At 34.9% G+C, this 18,944-nt stretch overlaps 1 protein-coding gene across 1 annotated transcript in view; it reads right to left on the bottom strand.

Moving 5' to 3' along the window:
* hob (bridge-like lipid transfer protein family member hobbit) overlaps positions 1–18,944 on the bottom strand; it is a 916,854-nt gene that overhangs the window by 875,630 nt on the left and 22,280 nt on the right. Inside the window, exons 2-3 of the mRNA XM_090374277.1 lie at positions 15,323–15,446; positions 3,482–3,531 (exon numbers count right to left, since the gene is read on the bottom strand). Coding sequence (XP_090230403.1) covers positions 3,482–3,531; positions 15,323–15,446 — 174 coding nt within the window. The remainder of the gene's footprint in view (positions 1–3,481; positions 3,532–15,322; positions 15,447–18,944) is intronic.

Consider the following 18,944-nt stretch of genomic DNA (forward strand, 5'->3'; position numbering starts at 1 on the left):
ACTGAGCCATCAAAATCAAGTTGGAACAGTCTGTTAATTCTTGAGAAGGCTAATCTAAAGATGATCTATGATCTACAAGTTGAAGAGACACTGAAAAAACATCATTTTAATAAATGATGCTTTTAATAAAGAAGACACTAAAAAACATCATTTTGTCAAATGATTGACCAGGATGCAAGATAATAATTTCAGCACAGATAGATAAGAACGATTCAAGGTCATAATAATTTTTGTTTCAACAACAGCACTGTTATCTTGAGTTTTTTCCCCAGAGACCATATCTACCTCAGAAGTGGCAAATATCCATCATGAGGTTAAGGTTACCTGTCAAAAATCAATTTTGTGAATAAATATCAGTGATGTTTTCATCACTGATTTAAAACTAGAGGCTCAAGAAGAGCTACATGAACATCAGTGAGCAGACATTGCCGAGTCATCAAAATCAAGTTAGAACAGTCTGTTTGTTCCCATTGTGAATTCAGGTTTGTTCTCAATCTCAGGGCAATCAACAATTCTGAAGGCGTATGTTCAGGTAATCAGAACTCTCTACAATTTAGATTTAAATTCTAGATATCATCAAATCTCCTTTAATCCAGAAGACACGAGTACTTCTCAGTTTCTACAATGTGGCAAATGTATTAGTTTTGCCACATGATGCTGGGATACACGTCAGCATAAAGTTTACAGTTCTCAAAAATAAAGTTATGGTAAATTAGAAAAAGGAGTGGTAGTTTACCAGAATGATACCTTGATATATCCTAAGACATATGATAAACATAAAGATCCATTTTGTGAACTGTTAAGTAGGTTAACTAAACTCCACTCCTCTTAAAATGCTCAAATTTCAAGTGTTTCTAAGCAGTTATTTAACTGGTCATGCAAATAATGAGAATAGCATACACTGAGTGATCACTGAGTTATGACCACCTACCTAATACTTCGTAGATCCTCCTTTTACCCTCAGTACAGCAGCTATCTGACGTGGCACTGACATATTGAAAAACTTTGCCCAATACGGTGCAAATCTGGCTTATACCACTGAAACAGATGAGACAGCAGTCTCTCCCCCTCCCTCAACAAATGGGCTCTATTACATTTCCATTAATACCAAATTCATTTCAGGAACATTTTCATATGCCTTTCCATAGTGTCCCACAAGTGCTCTATGGGATTAATATCGGGGGAGTTTGGAGGCCAATCGATACGCTGGAAGTCAGAACTGTGTTTCTCGAACCATTCCTGCATAAAAAGTGCCCGATGGCTCGCCGCATTGTCATCTTGGAAGAAACCGTCACCATTCGGGAAAAAGGTAACATGGCGGTGTGTACATAGTCAGCAAGCAGTAGATGATAGCGGAGATCAGTGATACGTTGTTCCACATGCACCAGGGGTCCAAGTTCCTGCCAGTGAAACATGCCCCACACCATACAACTGCCTCCACTGGCTTGCACTTTTGATACCATGCATGATGGATCAAAAGCCTCATGTTGTTGATGCCAAATCCGTACACAGCCATCCACGGTGTGGAGTAAATAACATGACTCATCCGACCAGCACACCTTCTTCCAGTCTTCTAATGTCCAACCTGCATGCGCTTTGCAACAGGCGAGTCTTTTACGCCGATGAACCTTGGTTAGGAGAGAATGCCATAGGGGCCGTCTGCTGGTATAGCCCATACATGCAATGCATGGTCATGCCAGATATTGTTCCGGGTTGGTTCATGTTGTACTGGGTAGTCAACTCTTCAACAGTGCTGTGCCTGTACGAGTTGTTGTACCCGGCACTCACCCCTAACATCAACCTTTCGCTGACGTTTGCGGTTTGGCTGTCGGGTCGTTGTTTGACTATTTTGATGCCAGTCTGGTACACTTTAACTACAGAGGCTCTTCAACACCCTACCAATTCAGCCGTTCGGGAAATCGAGGCACCAGCTCATTGAGCACCCACAATCTGTTCTTTATCAAAGTGCAATAAATCCTTCCTTTTACCCATCATGCTCGGAATTTTACTACTTACTGAACCACTGACACCTTATCTATGCTACGTAGGTCAACTAACTCTGCACTCTCGAATCTCACGTGGTCAATGGATAACATTCAGTTTTCATAGGGGTGATCATAAATCAGTGATATCACTCGGTGTATATTCTATCATAAATAGAATATCACTCGGTGTATATTCTATCACAAAAAATGTTAGAGCCATCTTTAATCTAAAGTTCCCAAGGAACATCAGGTAAGTCAAAAGCTTTCCTGAATTTCCTGTAATCCTTGACATTCTTATAATTTCAGGAACATTTTACTTGACCCAAAAAAAGGATTATATTGGGATCCTACTCAGCACGGGCATTTGAAACCTGAAATGGTTGTTTGACATTGATGAGGCAAGAAGTTTTCGTAACCAAGAATGCCTAAGGCATAACCACAGGCTTATACAGCAAATGGTTCATGAAGAGCTGTGCCCTGGTTGAAGCTCCTATTCATGCATGCATTTCATGAAGAAATGCATGCATGAATAGGAGCTTCAACCAGGCTGAAAAATCACACTCAATTAAAAAGGGGGTGCACTATTATTATCAATCCTTTGAGATGTCTCTGAAACTTGCTAGTTGGGAAAAAGACTCTAATAAGACCAGACCATAAACCACTCTTGTTTAATTTAAATATGAAGGATGAGAATCAAAGGATAGTGAATTTTTCAAACTGCAATGATTCTCTTCTTAATAAGGATAAGGGTGTTCTGTTAGATGGGGAAACTGTGTAATAACTTTGTATACTTAACCCTTTTTCATTAACACTATCTTCTAGAATGTTAATGGTTGAAATCCCGTCCATCAAAAGAGATGGTAAACTGCTTCTAAACTTTTACATGTATGAAACTGAACAATCAGAATAAACACACACCACACAAACTCCAAGTATCTAGAGGAAGTATTTATTCAGAGCAGGAAAGCAAACAAAAACCAACTCCACAGGCACAATCACATGTGTCGAGCATATGTGACTGCTAGTTTTAGTTTTAATTTGTTTACCAGAAATGTTTTGTGACTATAATATTTTATCTGGTTTTCATTCAAGTTAATTACATCTTTCATCCCATTTTAAGTTGATTTATTTATTTTATTGTTAGATAATATTAATATAAAAATAATTGAACTGAATGGAACTTCAGCATACAGTAGGACTAATTTTAGAAAACACAGCATCGACTCAACTGAAATTTATGAAAAAAAGCATCTTGTAAAATATTGAAGGATAGATTTCTCATAAATTATATAAAAATTCATAAAAGGTAGTAGGTATCTAATAGCATAGAATAAGAATCACATATTGAAACTATTGTTTAAATTTTATAACATACTTTAAAAAAAAAAAAAATTCTTTCTATACCAATAATTCTCTATTATATGGGATCTAAAATGCTATCTCTGGAGGCAAAGAAATAATTGCATTATTAAGTGAAATACATTATTAATTCTTACCTGTAAGAAGAATTAACAAGACTGCTGCTGAACCAAAGACTCTCAATTTCCTGGAAGGAGGGGGAGAGGGATATTGGATTGTAAGAAACTGATAAAGGATAACTTCTCCAGTTACTAATGAATAAATATTATTAAAGAAAAGAATTATCAAAAACAAAAGGCAATTTTTTCTATAAACATTATTATTAATTAGAATAATGCTTTTACTCTAAATAAAAAAACACAAATGTTTTTAGTTAAATTCTTATAAATGGATTATATATTTAATTGAAGTAAACCATCAAAAAACTACAAAAATTTTAAGTATTAACTTATTTATTAAATATTATATAAAAAATGCAATAATTTTTCACATTTTACATGAAATGAGGGGCTGTAATGAAAAAAAAAACTACTGGACAATCACCACATTATATAAATTCCACATAAATAAGACTGACTGTTAATGAATATGAAAGCTGATATTTACTTAAGTCAATAAACTAGGTATATGAATATAAACTTCCTATAAGACATACAGGCTCTGATTCTTGTGCCTTTACCAAGCTAGCCTACATTGACTAATCTGGCACCAACAACCAGTTCGAAAATTAATTTAATTTAATACTCACATAATGTCCATCATGTTTAATTTAAAAAAATAATTAAACATGTACACAGGTTAATACAGCATATAAATATAATTTATCATATTTTCAGATTAAACAGAAGAACATAAGCTTTAAGTAGAACTAACTAAGCCTACTTACCAGTTTTTCTTAATACAGTAAATAAAGAAGCATATTTCAATCTTGTTTAAAAGATTGAAAATCTGAATAAAAATGCACAGGACACCCTGGAACCACCTCTCCTGTGCTATAAATCTAGTTTGTATGAGACTAAAAATATGATTTACAAAGAGATGGTTCTTATAATTTCAATAGCCATACTCTGCTTAAAGATAACAGATTGAAATAAAAACAATCTCAATCCTTACATACCTTACAACTTTGCCCAATACAGTGCAAATCTGGCTTATACCACTGAAACAGATGAGACAGCAGTCCCCCACCACTCAACAAATGGGCTCTATTACATTTTCATTAATACCAAATTCATCTGGCTGCTGACTAGTATTTGTACAGAATGTACAAATATTTATAGTGGGCTGCTGAACATGGAAGGGGGGGGGGGGGCAAAATATATCTATACAAAGTGTTTACCAACATGTGAGTTTTACTTCCAGGGTCAATTCAGGGCCAGAGAAATAATGAAAAATATTCACATAAATATCAGATTCTGAACAGTTATGGAGCTATGGCTGTTTGAATTATAAACTAAAAGTGTTGGAGGGTAGCTGACAAGTGTCTTTCCAAAATAACAATCTCACATAAAGTGTTAGCTAATGATTAAAAATCTTAAATTTTTTCTCCCTTTCTATATACAGAGAGACACTAACTTCAGTAGTTTTTGAAAGGATTTTTGATAATTTTTGCAGAGTACTTATATGCAAAAAAACAAGTTAGGTGCCCTGTCACTCTCTTTGCAGCTATTTTTCTTGAAGAACAGCATGCACCCTGACTGGTACCAGTGCTGCTATAAAGTTGACTTGCTTGTACTCTCCCATTAGTTCTATATATATCTACAGTCTTACATGTTGCTTTTGAAATATTTGTTATTGATTTTGCATAATAAAAACAAAAACATGAAATTCACTCTAGATACATATACCACTGTGGATAACAATGTGTCTAATTATCAAATTTTTCAGCATGCTTCACAATGTCAAAATTTGAAATAAAAGAAATTGCTCATCAGAAAAATAATGGTTTATCCTAAACCTACAATCCGTTTTTATTGACTGGACATAGGACATTCTTTGGAAATGAACTGGTTGTTTCAGAGTGATCTCGCTGTTTCTGTGGAGTTTTAGTGGGCTTTTTTCACTCCGTGGCTGAGTTAGTCGGTCTCGTATAGATAACAAGGTTTCCCCCCAAAAAACTGGGGGGGGGGGTAGATGTAATCATTTACAGAGAACCCTAATATTATAATTTGTAATTTGTTTCTGTGAAGTAAAGGAGAGCTAGGAACATATTCAGTAACACTGTCAAGAATATATAGAACTCAGATATAAGGTTGTAACTTAGACCTAATGAGCAGGACAATAAGAACAGTCACTAGTTAAGATGAAAGAAGACTTCAGGACATTTCAACAATTTGGGCTCTAAATTTCAATTACAACCAAATTCATCTCGCTGCTGATTGAAATTATAGAATGTACATTCTGTAAATATTTACAGAATATCCATCAGTTATTCCACAGTAGGTGCTTGTTATTAAACTCAGAAGTGAGCATCTCTTTATATAAAGGAAACGGTCTGTTTGGCTAACAGAACATTATAGCCCATTCCACTGAGTTGGTGATTGCAATCCTGCTATCTTGATTGGTGGAGTGCTCTCATTGGTATGTAGGATGCATTTCACTGCAAGTCAGCTGATGCTCATTTAATGGAGAAATTAAATGGCTTTTGTGAGACAGAGCTCCGGATTGAGCTCGGTTGTAGCGCTAATCATTAAACAACAGATTAGTTGGAGACTGGATATTGACACTACTCTGATTCAGCAACTCATGACCAATGTAGCACTTATAATATTAACAACTTCCTTCTTTAGCACTAGTTCAGCCATCATTAGTGAATCACTTTACTCATAATGATACCCACCTCATTCCTTGAATTTAACCACACAGTATGCACAACTTATATCCATCTCTGATTTCTCTGGCCCTTTGTCCCTTTCATTTAAATACACATATCAGGAATTAGTATTATTTGCTAATCATATTAATCACAGCAGAAACATTAAATAATTGTTATATTTCAATTATTATTAAAATCCAGGAAGAACTAAGTATACTGCATTATGAAAGCATTGAAGGTATACTATGATTGTTTGATTTACTATATAACAAAGACTGAAATATGTTTCGCATGCTGTTGATTATAAGGTATTACAAAAACTTGGAGTGAATATCATGTTGTGATATGTGCAGTGAAGTGAAAACAACTACTTTCTTTTAGTGAATTAATGAGTTAATGAGTAAAACTGATTACTAACTGATTAACTAAAAAAAATTAAAAATTCAATTAATTTAAGAAATAAAAATCTAACACACCTGGAATGTAATGCACTGCTTATAACAATTAACTTGTTTAGAATTCAAATAACCATAGCTCAAAATCCACTCAGAATTGGGCAAACGTTTATATGAACTTTTATTATGTTTTTAGGTACTGAATAAATCCTGACAGGACAGCTCAAAGTTATGACACATGCTCTATATTTGGGACAAAATTTATTTATAATTCATAAAAATATATAAATGGAAAATTTAAACAACAAAAGAGAGATCTGCATAGGCAGGGAAAGGAGGGGGTATAAACCACATTAATGGTTCTCATGACCAATAACAATTAAGACTGTTTGTATTTATAAGTTATGCATTATATATTATCCCCTTTTACCATTATTTTCATAGCAGTTTAACAATGCTAACCAGTAGCAGATGATGACAGAATGAATGTGGCCCACCACTTTGATATACCTTATATACTTAGTATCACATAAACATTACATTGCCAAAACTATCTGGACACTATTCGGATTCAGTAAAAATAAACAATGGCTAAGGTAAAGAAAGCCAACACGAGAACGACAAGAAATGTCGGATAACTTACGCTGAAAATTGGTTTCCAGACACCGGACTTTAGCGCTGCTCGCTCGGCAAACAGACGGTAGGTGTTATCGGTCTGGAGCCGAAATCAAGAAGGATATATTGATTGACAGGTAGGCATGGCAAACGATGAAATGATTGGTGGTGGGAACAACAGACGACAAGCTACTGTGTAGCCATTGGTTGGTATTATAATGTGTATTTATGAGTAAAGAACGGTGTATAATAGTTTTGTGGTGAACAGTAAACAGGTAAATAGTAGCGATGAATCTTTTTAAGATGGAAGAAATTTGTAAGGAAAATAAAATCGGTTGATTTTTTGACGAAAACTAAATTAATAAAAGTTTCATTCTGTTCATTTTTATGTTCTTCATTATGTTTTTTTCTCATTATTAAAAGCAAATTTTTGGAGTTCATGAGTGTTTTTACTATATTGTTGATTTAGGTTTGGTTACAAAAAAAAAAAAAGAAAAGGTTTCTTTATTTTTCATTATATTTTGTGACCTAACCTCAAACGTTAGGTTTAGGAAACAATAGGAAGAGAAAGAAAGATTCTTTATATATATATATATATATATATATATATATATATATATATATATATATATATATATAGTGAATAGCTATTGAGGTGTTGATTGACATTATGATACGTGTGTATCCGCATGAGTGTCTTTAAAAATAAAAGTACAGTAATAAAAAATTAATATTTGTTATTAAACAATTTATGCACTAGTCCACCCATGATTCTAAAGAAAAAAGGTTAGGTTATCCCCTCCATTTCGGGAGGGGTTCAAGCTCCCATGGAATTCAAGTGGAGGTAACCTGACCTTTTTTCACCATTAGGGCATATTATTGAATAAGAAAATAAAAATAGTCATAAAAAAAATTTATTTTTTTATGAATGTATTTCTAAATATGACTGCAATTCTAAAGAAAAAAAGGTTAGGTTAGGTTGGGAGCTTGAACCCCTCCACTTCCGGAGGGGTTGAAGCTCCCAAGGGATTCAAATGGAGGTAACCTGACCTTTTTCCACCATTATGGAAACCGTTCATTAGGGCACATGCGATTAGGGCAAGTTACCATTGAGACAAGTGACCATTAGTGCTACTAAAGTTATACTAAACCGATGCTAATCGTGTGTTGTGTTCCTGCACTAATCAGCACATCGTTTTCCACGCCTACCTGTCAATCAACATATTGTTCTCGACTTCTGCTCCAGACCAATAACACCTACCGTCTGTTTACCGAGCAAGCAGCACTAGAGTTCCATATCTGGACACTAATTTTCCATGTAAGTTATCTGACATTTCTCGTTGTTCTCGTGTTGGCTTTCTTTACCTTCACCTAAACAATATCTGCCATTCACATTGTCAGAATAGGTATCAAAATATCTGCATTCCCACAGAAGTAAGCATATACACCCTCAGGGGCTCACATCTGGTGAGTATGGGCTTGGTAAACCCAGGGTCCTGAGCTGGATATCATCATTCTTCTCTTTCTTGGTGATTTCTTTCTACTTTCTCTCTCTCTCTCAGGGTAACTTGGGAAATTTTTTTTGGCTGGTGCAGCATGAGCCTCGGGTTTCCGTGCACCATATCACTAATAATAAGGCTGACCGGGCTAGCCGGGCCTGGCAACCCAAAGGTCGCGGGTTCGATTCTCGCCTCGGGTTTGGATCAAAGTACAGCAAAAACCTTGGGAGGTGCATTATGGCCACAGAAGCCTATGCGCCAACAACTACAAAAAAAAAAAAAAAAACTAATAATAATAATAATATCAATGAAATACAATAGATGCATCAAGGCACTGAGCTTAGCAACTTGCAGCAGTGAGTCATCATGGATGCCATATTACCAAACAATCAGTATGTGCCATTGTAGCAAAACCAGAACATACCAGATCAATGTGGCTAATGTAATCATTGAATGTAAACTTCGTGGTGCTAAATTTAGTAAGAATAACTAACATTACTAACACTAAGCAGGATGTTCATCATTTATTCATATTCTGGAAAGCTGTCTCCCCATACGTACTTGAGAAATTAACACTGCTCCCCAATATACACACACTTCATTTATAATTTTAATGCTCTTTATGATGTGTACATTAACGATGGTAAACAAGCTAATTAAAAATGGACCTTAATACACAAGCTGTTCATTTAATTCAGGAATGGAATAATGGAAGATTTGAAGACTGAGCAATGTTTTCTTATACACTATTGCGTTTGACATATTAATGCTACAGACTGCGAGAAAAATGTCTGGTGTTTATGGAGACAAATGTTTGAAGAAAACTGAAATTTTTAAGTGGCCCAGTGCATTAACAAAGGTGGAGATTCTGTGGCCACAATGACCACTCTAAAAGACTTAACAAGAAATGGCTTCTGGGAGTACTTCCATGAGTGGATTCATTCATGATACAAACATTACACTTGAAGAAAATTTTCAAAAAGGAAAGAGCACTGGAAGACATTAGCAATACAGATTATAATAAATGTAGGTCCAACCTGTGAATTAACTGATCAACCTGTGTATGTGCCTTGTAATAAGTCTTAAAGAGCAAGCACAGAATGCAAATACAGTTAAAACACAATTAATTAGTAGTGATAAACAATGAGTATTTCTTTTGAACAATAAGATTAAGGTTAATTCTAAATCAGAAAATCTATGATGATTCTGCACCTTTCATTTCTTCCATGTTTCTCAAATGTGTGCCACAGTTCACGAATTCAAAAATCTATGTAAGTGCTAATATTTAGACACACAAATTAGTGCAATGCATCAGTTCTACACATATTAAATCACTGAAGTTGGTGAAACGGCACAGCTTTCATTACATCTCATATTGTGAATACCTTCACAAGTTGCCGGTCATTGTACTACTTTGAATAAGTTCTAACTACTTTGAACGCCTCCTAAATAACAATAGAAGACTATTCTTAGTTATTGCCAGTGGATACCACCACCCAGACAGCCAATTCAGTGCTATTTGGCCCTTCATTGGTGGGTGGTACCTTGTTGTATAACGACTGACAACCCAGTTATGAAGTTAACTCCATAATAAGATATGCCAAACAGTATAAAATAGTTAAAGAGAAAATAAAATTTAGGGCTAAATCCTCAATCCATGGAATATACTAAACATACAAGTTAGTGCAATGCATCACTTCTCTACATAATTAATCACCGAAGTTGGTGAAATGGCATCGTTTTAATTACATCTCATATCGAAAATACCATCACAACGAGTTGCATGTCATTGTACTGCTTCGAATAAGTAACAATAGCCTTCTCTAATGGGGAAGCATTACTTATTCAAAGTAGTACAATGACAGGCAACTTGTTGTGAAGGTATTCACAATATGAGATGTAACGAAAACTATGCCATTTCACCAACTTCGGTGATTTATTACATACAGATCTGAGGCACTGCACTAACTTGTGTGTCTAGTACATTCCATGGCTTTAGCCCTAAATTTTATTTTAGTGCTAATATTTAATTAAAAAGAGTAATAAATACATATAAATTCTATAAATTAAGATCCTTTGCTACTCAGAAAGTAGAAGTATCTCTCATTTAGCACACTTTCACTTAAAACCTTGCAAAAGATTTCACTTTTGCAGGGTTTTCATTTAGCTCGGATATAAATTTCACTTTGCATGGTTTTCCTTCCAAGGAACTTATCACAAAAATCTCAATGTTTCATGCATCACCATTTTTCTTTACACACTATGTGAGATTAAAGGTTACAGTTATTTAATTTTATCCTTAAAATTAATTTAATCGCAAATATCAGTTCACCAACGAAATTCAACTGAACTTCGTTAATCTCAAGATTAAGTTCTAAATTGCGCTCCATCACAGTTTACATACTCACAGTACGTGGAAAAATATAACAGAATATACACAATCGGTTTTTTTTTTTTTTTTTTTTGTGTGTGTATTTTGGGGTTGGTGGCATTGTGTGCACGCCTTGTTGTTTATGATCGCACCACAGATAGTTGAATGTATTAAAATGTAAAATTAACTATCAATAATTAAAACAATCAAAATCACATGTCGCCTTTCCTTATTTTACTTCTGTATCAGTCTTTTATAGTGTGTTACACAGTGAAAATTGCTTATTGCATTTAAAATTATTTGTGATTCACATTTTAAAGAAATTTGTCCTTCATTATCTTTAAAAAAGACCATCCTCTTCAACTCCTTGTGCTGGTAAAAGGAAATGTATTAATTTAGAAACATCTTGAAAAGGGGTGATCGTGTGGTTGATGTTGCTAATTCAATGGGATTTGTTCAATCAACTGCAAATACTATACCAAAAAATAAAGAAGTGCTGTCAGGATGTAATTCCATCATCAGCTGTTAAATTGCAGTATTTGCATTGTTTGATAATAGAAAAATGGAGACCTTTTTAGTAATCTGGACTGAAGACCAAACAGAACAATGAATCCCATTAAGCACCATGATAATTTAAGTGAAAGCCAAGAGCCTCTTTGAATATTTAGAAAGTGAATCTATGCCCACAGGAAGTATCTATGCCCACAGGCAAGCTCTGGGTGGTACAAGCACTCAAAAGAAAAAAAAAGATTTTTACATAGCAGAAGCATATCGTGAAACTTTTCAAGCTATTGTCTTGAAACTTTTCAACCTTGTCTACATTGAAAACTTCAATGTATGTCGAGGCTTCTCTCGTTTTTTAGATATATGATAATTTCTCTCGTTTTTTAGATATATGATAATTTCTCAATTATCATTGAGAAATTATGGGATTCATTGTTCTGTTTCATCTTCGGTTCAGATTATTAAAGGAAAAGTTTGTACCTGGGCTTAAGATCACAAAAGATAGGCTAACCTTTCTTTTAGGAGCAACTGTTGAATGGAATTTTAAGTTGAAGCACATGCTAGTACGTTACAGAGAGAATCCAAAGGAGATCCTAAAGGATATTAAAACCCCTCTCTTCATATTGTGTGGCAATCAAACCAGATCGGGTAGGTTACTAGTAAGATTTCTGAAGAATGTTTTACTTCTTACTTCTTCCCTGCTACTAAGAAATATTGAAAAGATAATATAATCAAAAACACATTGTGCTTCTCAACAATGCCCCTCACTACCTAATTAACTTAAATGAGAAGTCCATAAAACCAGAGTTAAATTTCTTCAAAAAAAAAAAAAAAAAAAAAAGCTTCAATCTAACCTACGAAATCAAGGTGCATTTAACCTAAGAAAAAGACATATCACTCATCATATAATAACAAAGAAACTACACCAATGTTTTCACTTTAACTAATGCAGTACTGTTATTAAAGAGATGTACCCCCTGCAGTAAACCAGAGTTCGTGTGTTTGAAGGGAATTAGCATTAGCAAGGGCACATGAAGCAAGAATTGGATCAATTGACTGAATGTTACAAGAAAATTGATGGGAAGAAGTTGAAGTATAGTACTGTGCAAATTACACTAGATAATCTTTTTTAGAAAAAGTTCATTATCAGCGACAAGCATAACTCTAACAGAACATGATTGTATAAGGCATGCATTCAGCAAAAGTGATGAAGCCACCTCCAACACAGCTTCCCAATAAATCAATACAGTAATTTCTTTGTTTATGGTGACTTTTTAATAATTTCTTTTATAGTTTAATTATTTTTTAATTTTAATTAAATTTTCCGATTTCTATAAAAATTCTACGCATATACAATTACAGTAGACTCTTGATTTTCCGGGATAGATGGTAAAACACAAATCCCGGAAAATTGATTTCCCGGTTATTCCAAAAATACAGAAGTCCCCGACATACGTAAGAGATACGTTCCAGGACTTCTTACTTCCTCGAGTTTTACGTAACTCGGGAATGGCTAATAACATATATCTTACATTGACAAATCTGAATTCAGCGCAATACTTGTTAACGTTGGACCATTTTCATACATTCTTAGTTTAATTTTCTGATCCAAATCGATCGCTTTCTTTTTCTTGGTAGATTTACTAGTAGCGCTGTCACTTATTCTCTTAGTCAGCACCATGATAACAGTCAAAATTAAATTTTCGGAAAAGAACTTCACAGGGTTAAGGCGAAAACTCACTATCATCAACCTGCGTGAGCTCACATTTTACTAAAGCACATTTCTGGAGGTCAACAAAAAACAATTTGCACTTTCCGTTTTATTGGGCGTTTCTGTTAGTGCAATCTATCATAAACGGGTAGTAAACTTGATCTTATTGGATTTGCGATAATACCAATAGCTGGAATTCTGTGGGTTTTTACGTTATTATGGTGAAATGTGTGTCCCCTTCACTGAAATCTTCAGTCATATATAAAAAAAAAAACCATAAATAATTGTAAGAACCTTCTCTTCTTTCCTTTTATGATAGATCTTTCCGTTTATGATAGATTGCACTAACAGAAAAGCCCAATAGGGCGTTTCTGTTAGTGCAATCTATCATAAACGGGTAGTAAACTTGATCTTATTGCATTTGCGATAATACCAATAGCTGGAATTCTGTGGGTTTTTACGTTATTATGGTGAAATGTGTGTCCCCTTCACTGAAATCTTCAGTCATATATAAAAAAAAAAACCATAAATAATTGTAAGAACCTTCTCTTCTTTCCTTTTATGATAGATTGCACTAACAGAAAAGCCCAATAGGGCGTTTCTGTTAGTGCAATCTATCATAAACGGGTAGTAAACTTGATCTTATTGCATTTGCGATAATACCAATAGCTGGAATTCTGTGGGTTTTTACGTTATTATGGTGAAATGTGTGTCCCCTTCACTGACATCTTCAGTCATATAAAAAGAAAAAAAAAAAAAAAAACCCCATAAATAATTGTAAGAACCTTCTCTTATTTCCTTTTTTTTTTTTTTTTTTTTTTTTTGCTTGTCACTCCGATCTCGCTTGTGCAATGCGTGCAGTGATCGTCGTTATTGATTGCTTATTATTATTATTTTTTTGTTGTTTTAAATTTTACAACCTAAAAAAAAAAAAAAAAATTTGAGTGAAAACAAATTTACATAAATCCGTAGTTGCGTAAGTCAGGGACATACTCTATAGAAAAACGTTCAGCAACCTACGTAAAAAGTATGGCGATAGATAAAAAACTTACCACGTACTACTCGTGTATCCAATATAATACTTCCCTTTATTTTTTGCGATGTCAATTTTAAATTGAATAGCTTCCTTTTATTTTTTACAATGTAGTGTATGGTTTGGTCAAATAACATTATAATGGTTCATTAGAGATTTAATTAACGGATGCACCGTTTTCAAACTTTTGAATAATTTCAAGTCTTTGTTTAACTAAAAGCACAACTCTTTTGCGTTTACCCATCATTTTAGTGATTTCTAAACAAAAAATATATATATTTACTATAAAAAAATTGACATCCCTGATATAAATAACAAAACAAAATGTCTTTTGCAGTACAACGGAACACAATAATCGAAGCGACGCACTAAATCATACTAAACATTTGGTCTCTTTTTTTTTTTTGAGCGGAAGGTGAAGACAGCAGGGGTTGCAAGATAATCTCCCAATGACGACTTATAACGCCACTTCTTTTCGCTTATTTACGACTTGCAAAATATCTGTTTATACCTATTCTAGTTATTACTTGAATTTTATGATTTCTGGTCGATTTTTTTTTTTTTTTTTTTATTTAGAATGTCCTGGTTAAGCCGCTTCCCGGTTAATCCGATCTCGGTAAATCGAGAGTCTGCTGTATCTTAAAATAATACTTTAGCAGCTGAACTACAAATGAAAGCGTTAGACTGACAACATTATACATGAAAAAGTTTAGTCAGAATGCATCTTATCATATTACATGTATTCTCGTTGAAAAAGTAATTTTCATTCAGCACAGCAATTTTATGGAATGTACGCTGCTAAACAAAGAATATCTATATCTCTAACTCCTGTTGGCCAACTGGACATTCAATGAAAATGAACACTTGTCATCTACACAGCATATTACCATCTGTACCCAAGAACATACTAAATGAAAGAAGGATTTGTCATTAAAAAGAGATTTATTTAGATATAACTGCTATTCTTTATGTCATCTAAAGATTAAGAAAAAATATAATTATTTTATTTATATTTACATATGAAATGAAACTTACTAATGTACATCCATTCTTTAATTGTAGATGAATTTCTTTAAGAACAAGAAATCTTACTTTTCCTATCCTGAACTTTATTTCATAACGTTTTGAAAGAATCCAGGACAAACAACAAAACAGTAGTCTGAAATATATTTAAAGAGATAGTTATTTCAAAAAACTCATAACATCAAATTTTAAGATGTACATTTTGAACATAGGGCAATAAAAAATAATGGAAAATTAATTTAATTTGTAAATTAAATCAATGGCTGAATTATTGCTTCAGTCACTGAATGCACATATAATGGGAATATAAGAACCATGGTATTGTTCCAATATAGGGATACAATGAGTACTCTGTATACAGAAATGATGAGGAGGCAAAGAGTTGCCCTATTGTTAAGTACAAAGGGTCCAAAACTGTACACCCAACAGACACAAGTTGTCAGTCTCGTGTGACACATGAGGGCTGTTCAATAAAGAATGAACATAATTCTCTGTAAACAACCATACTGCTTGCTATTTCTAGCTGAGCTGCAGAATTTAAGACCAAATCAAACTGCATCACATAAAAACTGTGCAGTTGACTCGTGAGAAAGGTGTGACCGTGCCAGTCGATCAAGTTTATGCCTGTTCAATTTCACCTATGTAACAATGAACATGACATGCAAGGAACAGTATTCTGCTCTCAAATTTTATTTCCATCAAGAAAATATCAGCTGAAGCATGTGATATGTTAAAAGAGGCTTATGGTGAATCTACACTTTCATACAGCACAGCTTGCAAGTGGTTTAGAATGTTAAAGATGGACACGATTTTCAATCAAAAAATCAGCAGTTCTAGTGCTCCAACCACTGCTGTAATCATGAGAGAAGATTGCCATATTACAGTAAGGCAACTGGTAGAGATGTTGAGAATATCAGTAGAAAGCATGCACCATATTTTCCATGACCATTTGCATATGACAAGTGTTTGTGCACAATGGGTTCCTAGACTACTCACACCTGAGCAATGGCAAGTTCGCATGGAGGTTTGTCATGAGCTGCAAAGGATAGTTACTGAAGATGGTGAGGTTCTGCACAATGTGATAATATCGGATGAGACATGGCTTCATCATTTCAAGCCAGATATTAAGCAATGACGTTAGACTTCCAAACAGAAGTTTGGAAGTCTATGTCATTGCCAACACCGAAAAAAAGCAAATGTTGTGGTTTCTGCAGGAAAGGTTAGAGTCATCTCTTTTGACATTCAAGGAATGGTTTACAAACATGTTGTGCCATGCCACACTGCACACTTTGCAGGATCACATTCATCTCAGATGAAAACAACTGCACACAGATGAGTGGATGCTACATCATGACAATGCGAAACCTAAAATTACCATACTGTCATCGAATACTTATCAGCATTAATGTCAAATCTATTCCTCATCCATCCCACAGCCCTGATAGTAAACCATTCCTTGAATGTCAAAAGAGATGACTCTAACCTTTCCTGCAGAAACCACAACATTTGATTTTTTTTGGTGTTGGCAATGACATAGAATTCCAAACCTCTGTTTGGATACGTCATTGCTTAATCTCTGGGTTGAAATGAACCGTTGCACCCTGGGATTTTTTATTTCTGAAGTTAAAGGAGCTGTGAGGAAAACATTTCTAGTTGTCAGAATAAGTTATAAAGACACTGGAGGTGATTCTCAAACACAATGTCAAAAAATGACTTCCACCATGTTTTTGGCGAATGGCAGAAACATTGAAAAAAGTACATTTCATCAAAGGGGGCCTACTTTGAAAAGGACAATTAAAATTATTAAAAAAAAAATTATCATCATTCTTTATTGAACAATCCTCTTAGTATATTTAGTAGTGGCAAAATGATGTTATGAAGCAGCAGGCTTACACTGCAATCACCCTCGACCCATTTCCTCTAATAATTACTCCAATCTATCTTTCTTTAAATTTATTCAAACTACTCTTTCCTGCAACAGGCAGCAGTAAGTATACACTGCCCTCCATTAATACCCACACACAGCTCTGTTGATGGTCACATCCTACCAAGCAACACATGTCAAACAACTATAAATATGCTAGTAAAAAGCCTTCAAAGGAGACACCACAATGGGTAGAGTTAGCGGACTTCTAGCGCAGAATGATAACAGGGTGCCACATGTAGCACCCTGTTATCAGCCCATATGTAGCATTTCAATGGCACTAAAGATCCCTAGGTCAATGGATTGTGATGTGATCTGCAAAAGGAAGCGTACCAGTGCTGAAATTATCACAAACCAACCTGCAAAACCTCCACAAACACAGGCCCTCAGAGAAATTATTGGAACAAATTCTAGCACCAGCACTGCACAGGATGCTGAATGATATGGGTTGCCACAGTTGTGCAGCCATTCACAAGCTGCCAATCATGACTAACACCAGATATTATCTAGCTTGGTGTAAGTCCCCTGTTCTTCACAAGCTGCCAATCATGACTAACACCAGATATTATCTAGCTTGGTGTAAGTCCCCTGTTCTTGGACCACAGACCAAGTGAAAGCTGTGCTTTGGAGTGACAAGTCACAGTACATGATCTAACAGTCTGGCAGTTGTGCTGAGTGTGTAGCATACGTTTGGAGAAAGCTACCTGTTGGACTTATCATCCAAACAATGAAGTTTGGTGAAGGCAATGTAATGGTCTACAGCTGTTTTTCATTTCACGACCTGGGACCATAGGTTCCTTTAGATAAAAAAAAAAGTGTGTGTACCCTGTATGCACAAAAGATGTTTTATGTGAAAACATCTTTGATGAAAATCGGAACCATTTTAAAATTGAACAGCTAGAACCAACGTTATGAACGACGTAATGTTTTATACTCATGCCTGCTACTTACTCTACCAAATCAATGTTAGTGACTGAGTTAGCATCATTAACATCATTTAGGAAGTAGCAGGTGTGAGCATAAGCTCACACACGCTACTTCCTAAATGATGTCTTGTATTTTCGTTACCTTGTTCATATTAAATACAGTTGAATCTTGTCAATACAAAATTCAAGGACCTAAATTTTCACATTTTGTAATAATGAGGGGGCACAAGCAGGACTGCGTGTCTCTAGAGAAATTCTGTGAAATGTCCAATGCCCCCAGAAGTTAGCTCCACCTCCTAGTGGTATGTCCTAGGCAGTGGCGTAGGAACGCCTTGGCATTGGGGCAGGTGCCAAAGGCACCGACAGGAGAAGGGTGCCACTGACAGGCCACATCAGTACAGTGCCAAGCTATTTCGACACCAGAGGTTAGCTGACGAAATGGCACCCCTCGATGATGTCGAATCAAGATGACAGCACAAGAGGGTGAAAATTAATTTTCACATGGCGATTCAAGCCTGCGTGCATCCTTACATCTGAGTATATACTGCATAGCATCATAGATCTATTTTCTGTTCAGAATGTAACTTTGAAGGACCAATCAGGCGATCGCTTCATCAGCACATGATCAAATGCATAGTAGTTCGCAACTCACGCATTGTGTACAAACTGAATAAGTTATAAGTTATAGTGTTTTTGTGATTGCTATATAAACAGGTAATCATGAATATTGATTTATAATTTAAATAAAACAATAAAGGCCAAATTAATTTTAGACAGGCCACGA

The sequence above is a fragment of the Mastigoproctus giganteus genome, chromosome 5, assembly GCF_048544385.1.
Source record: "Mastigoproctus giganteus isolate SK-2022 chromosome 5, ASM4854438v1, whole genome shotgun sequence".
NCBI classification, from domain to species: Eukaryota; Metazoa; Arthropoda; class Arachnida; order Uropygi; family Thelyphonidae; genus Mastigoproctus; species Mastigoproctus giganteus.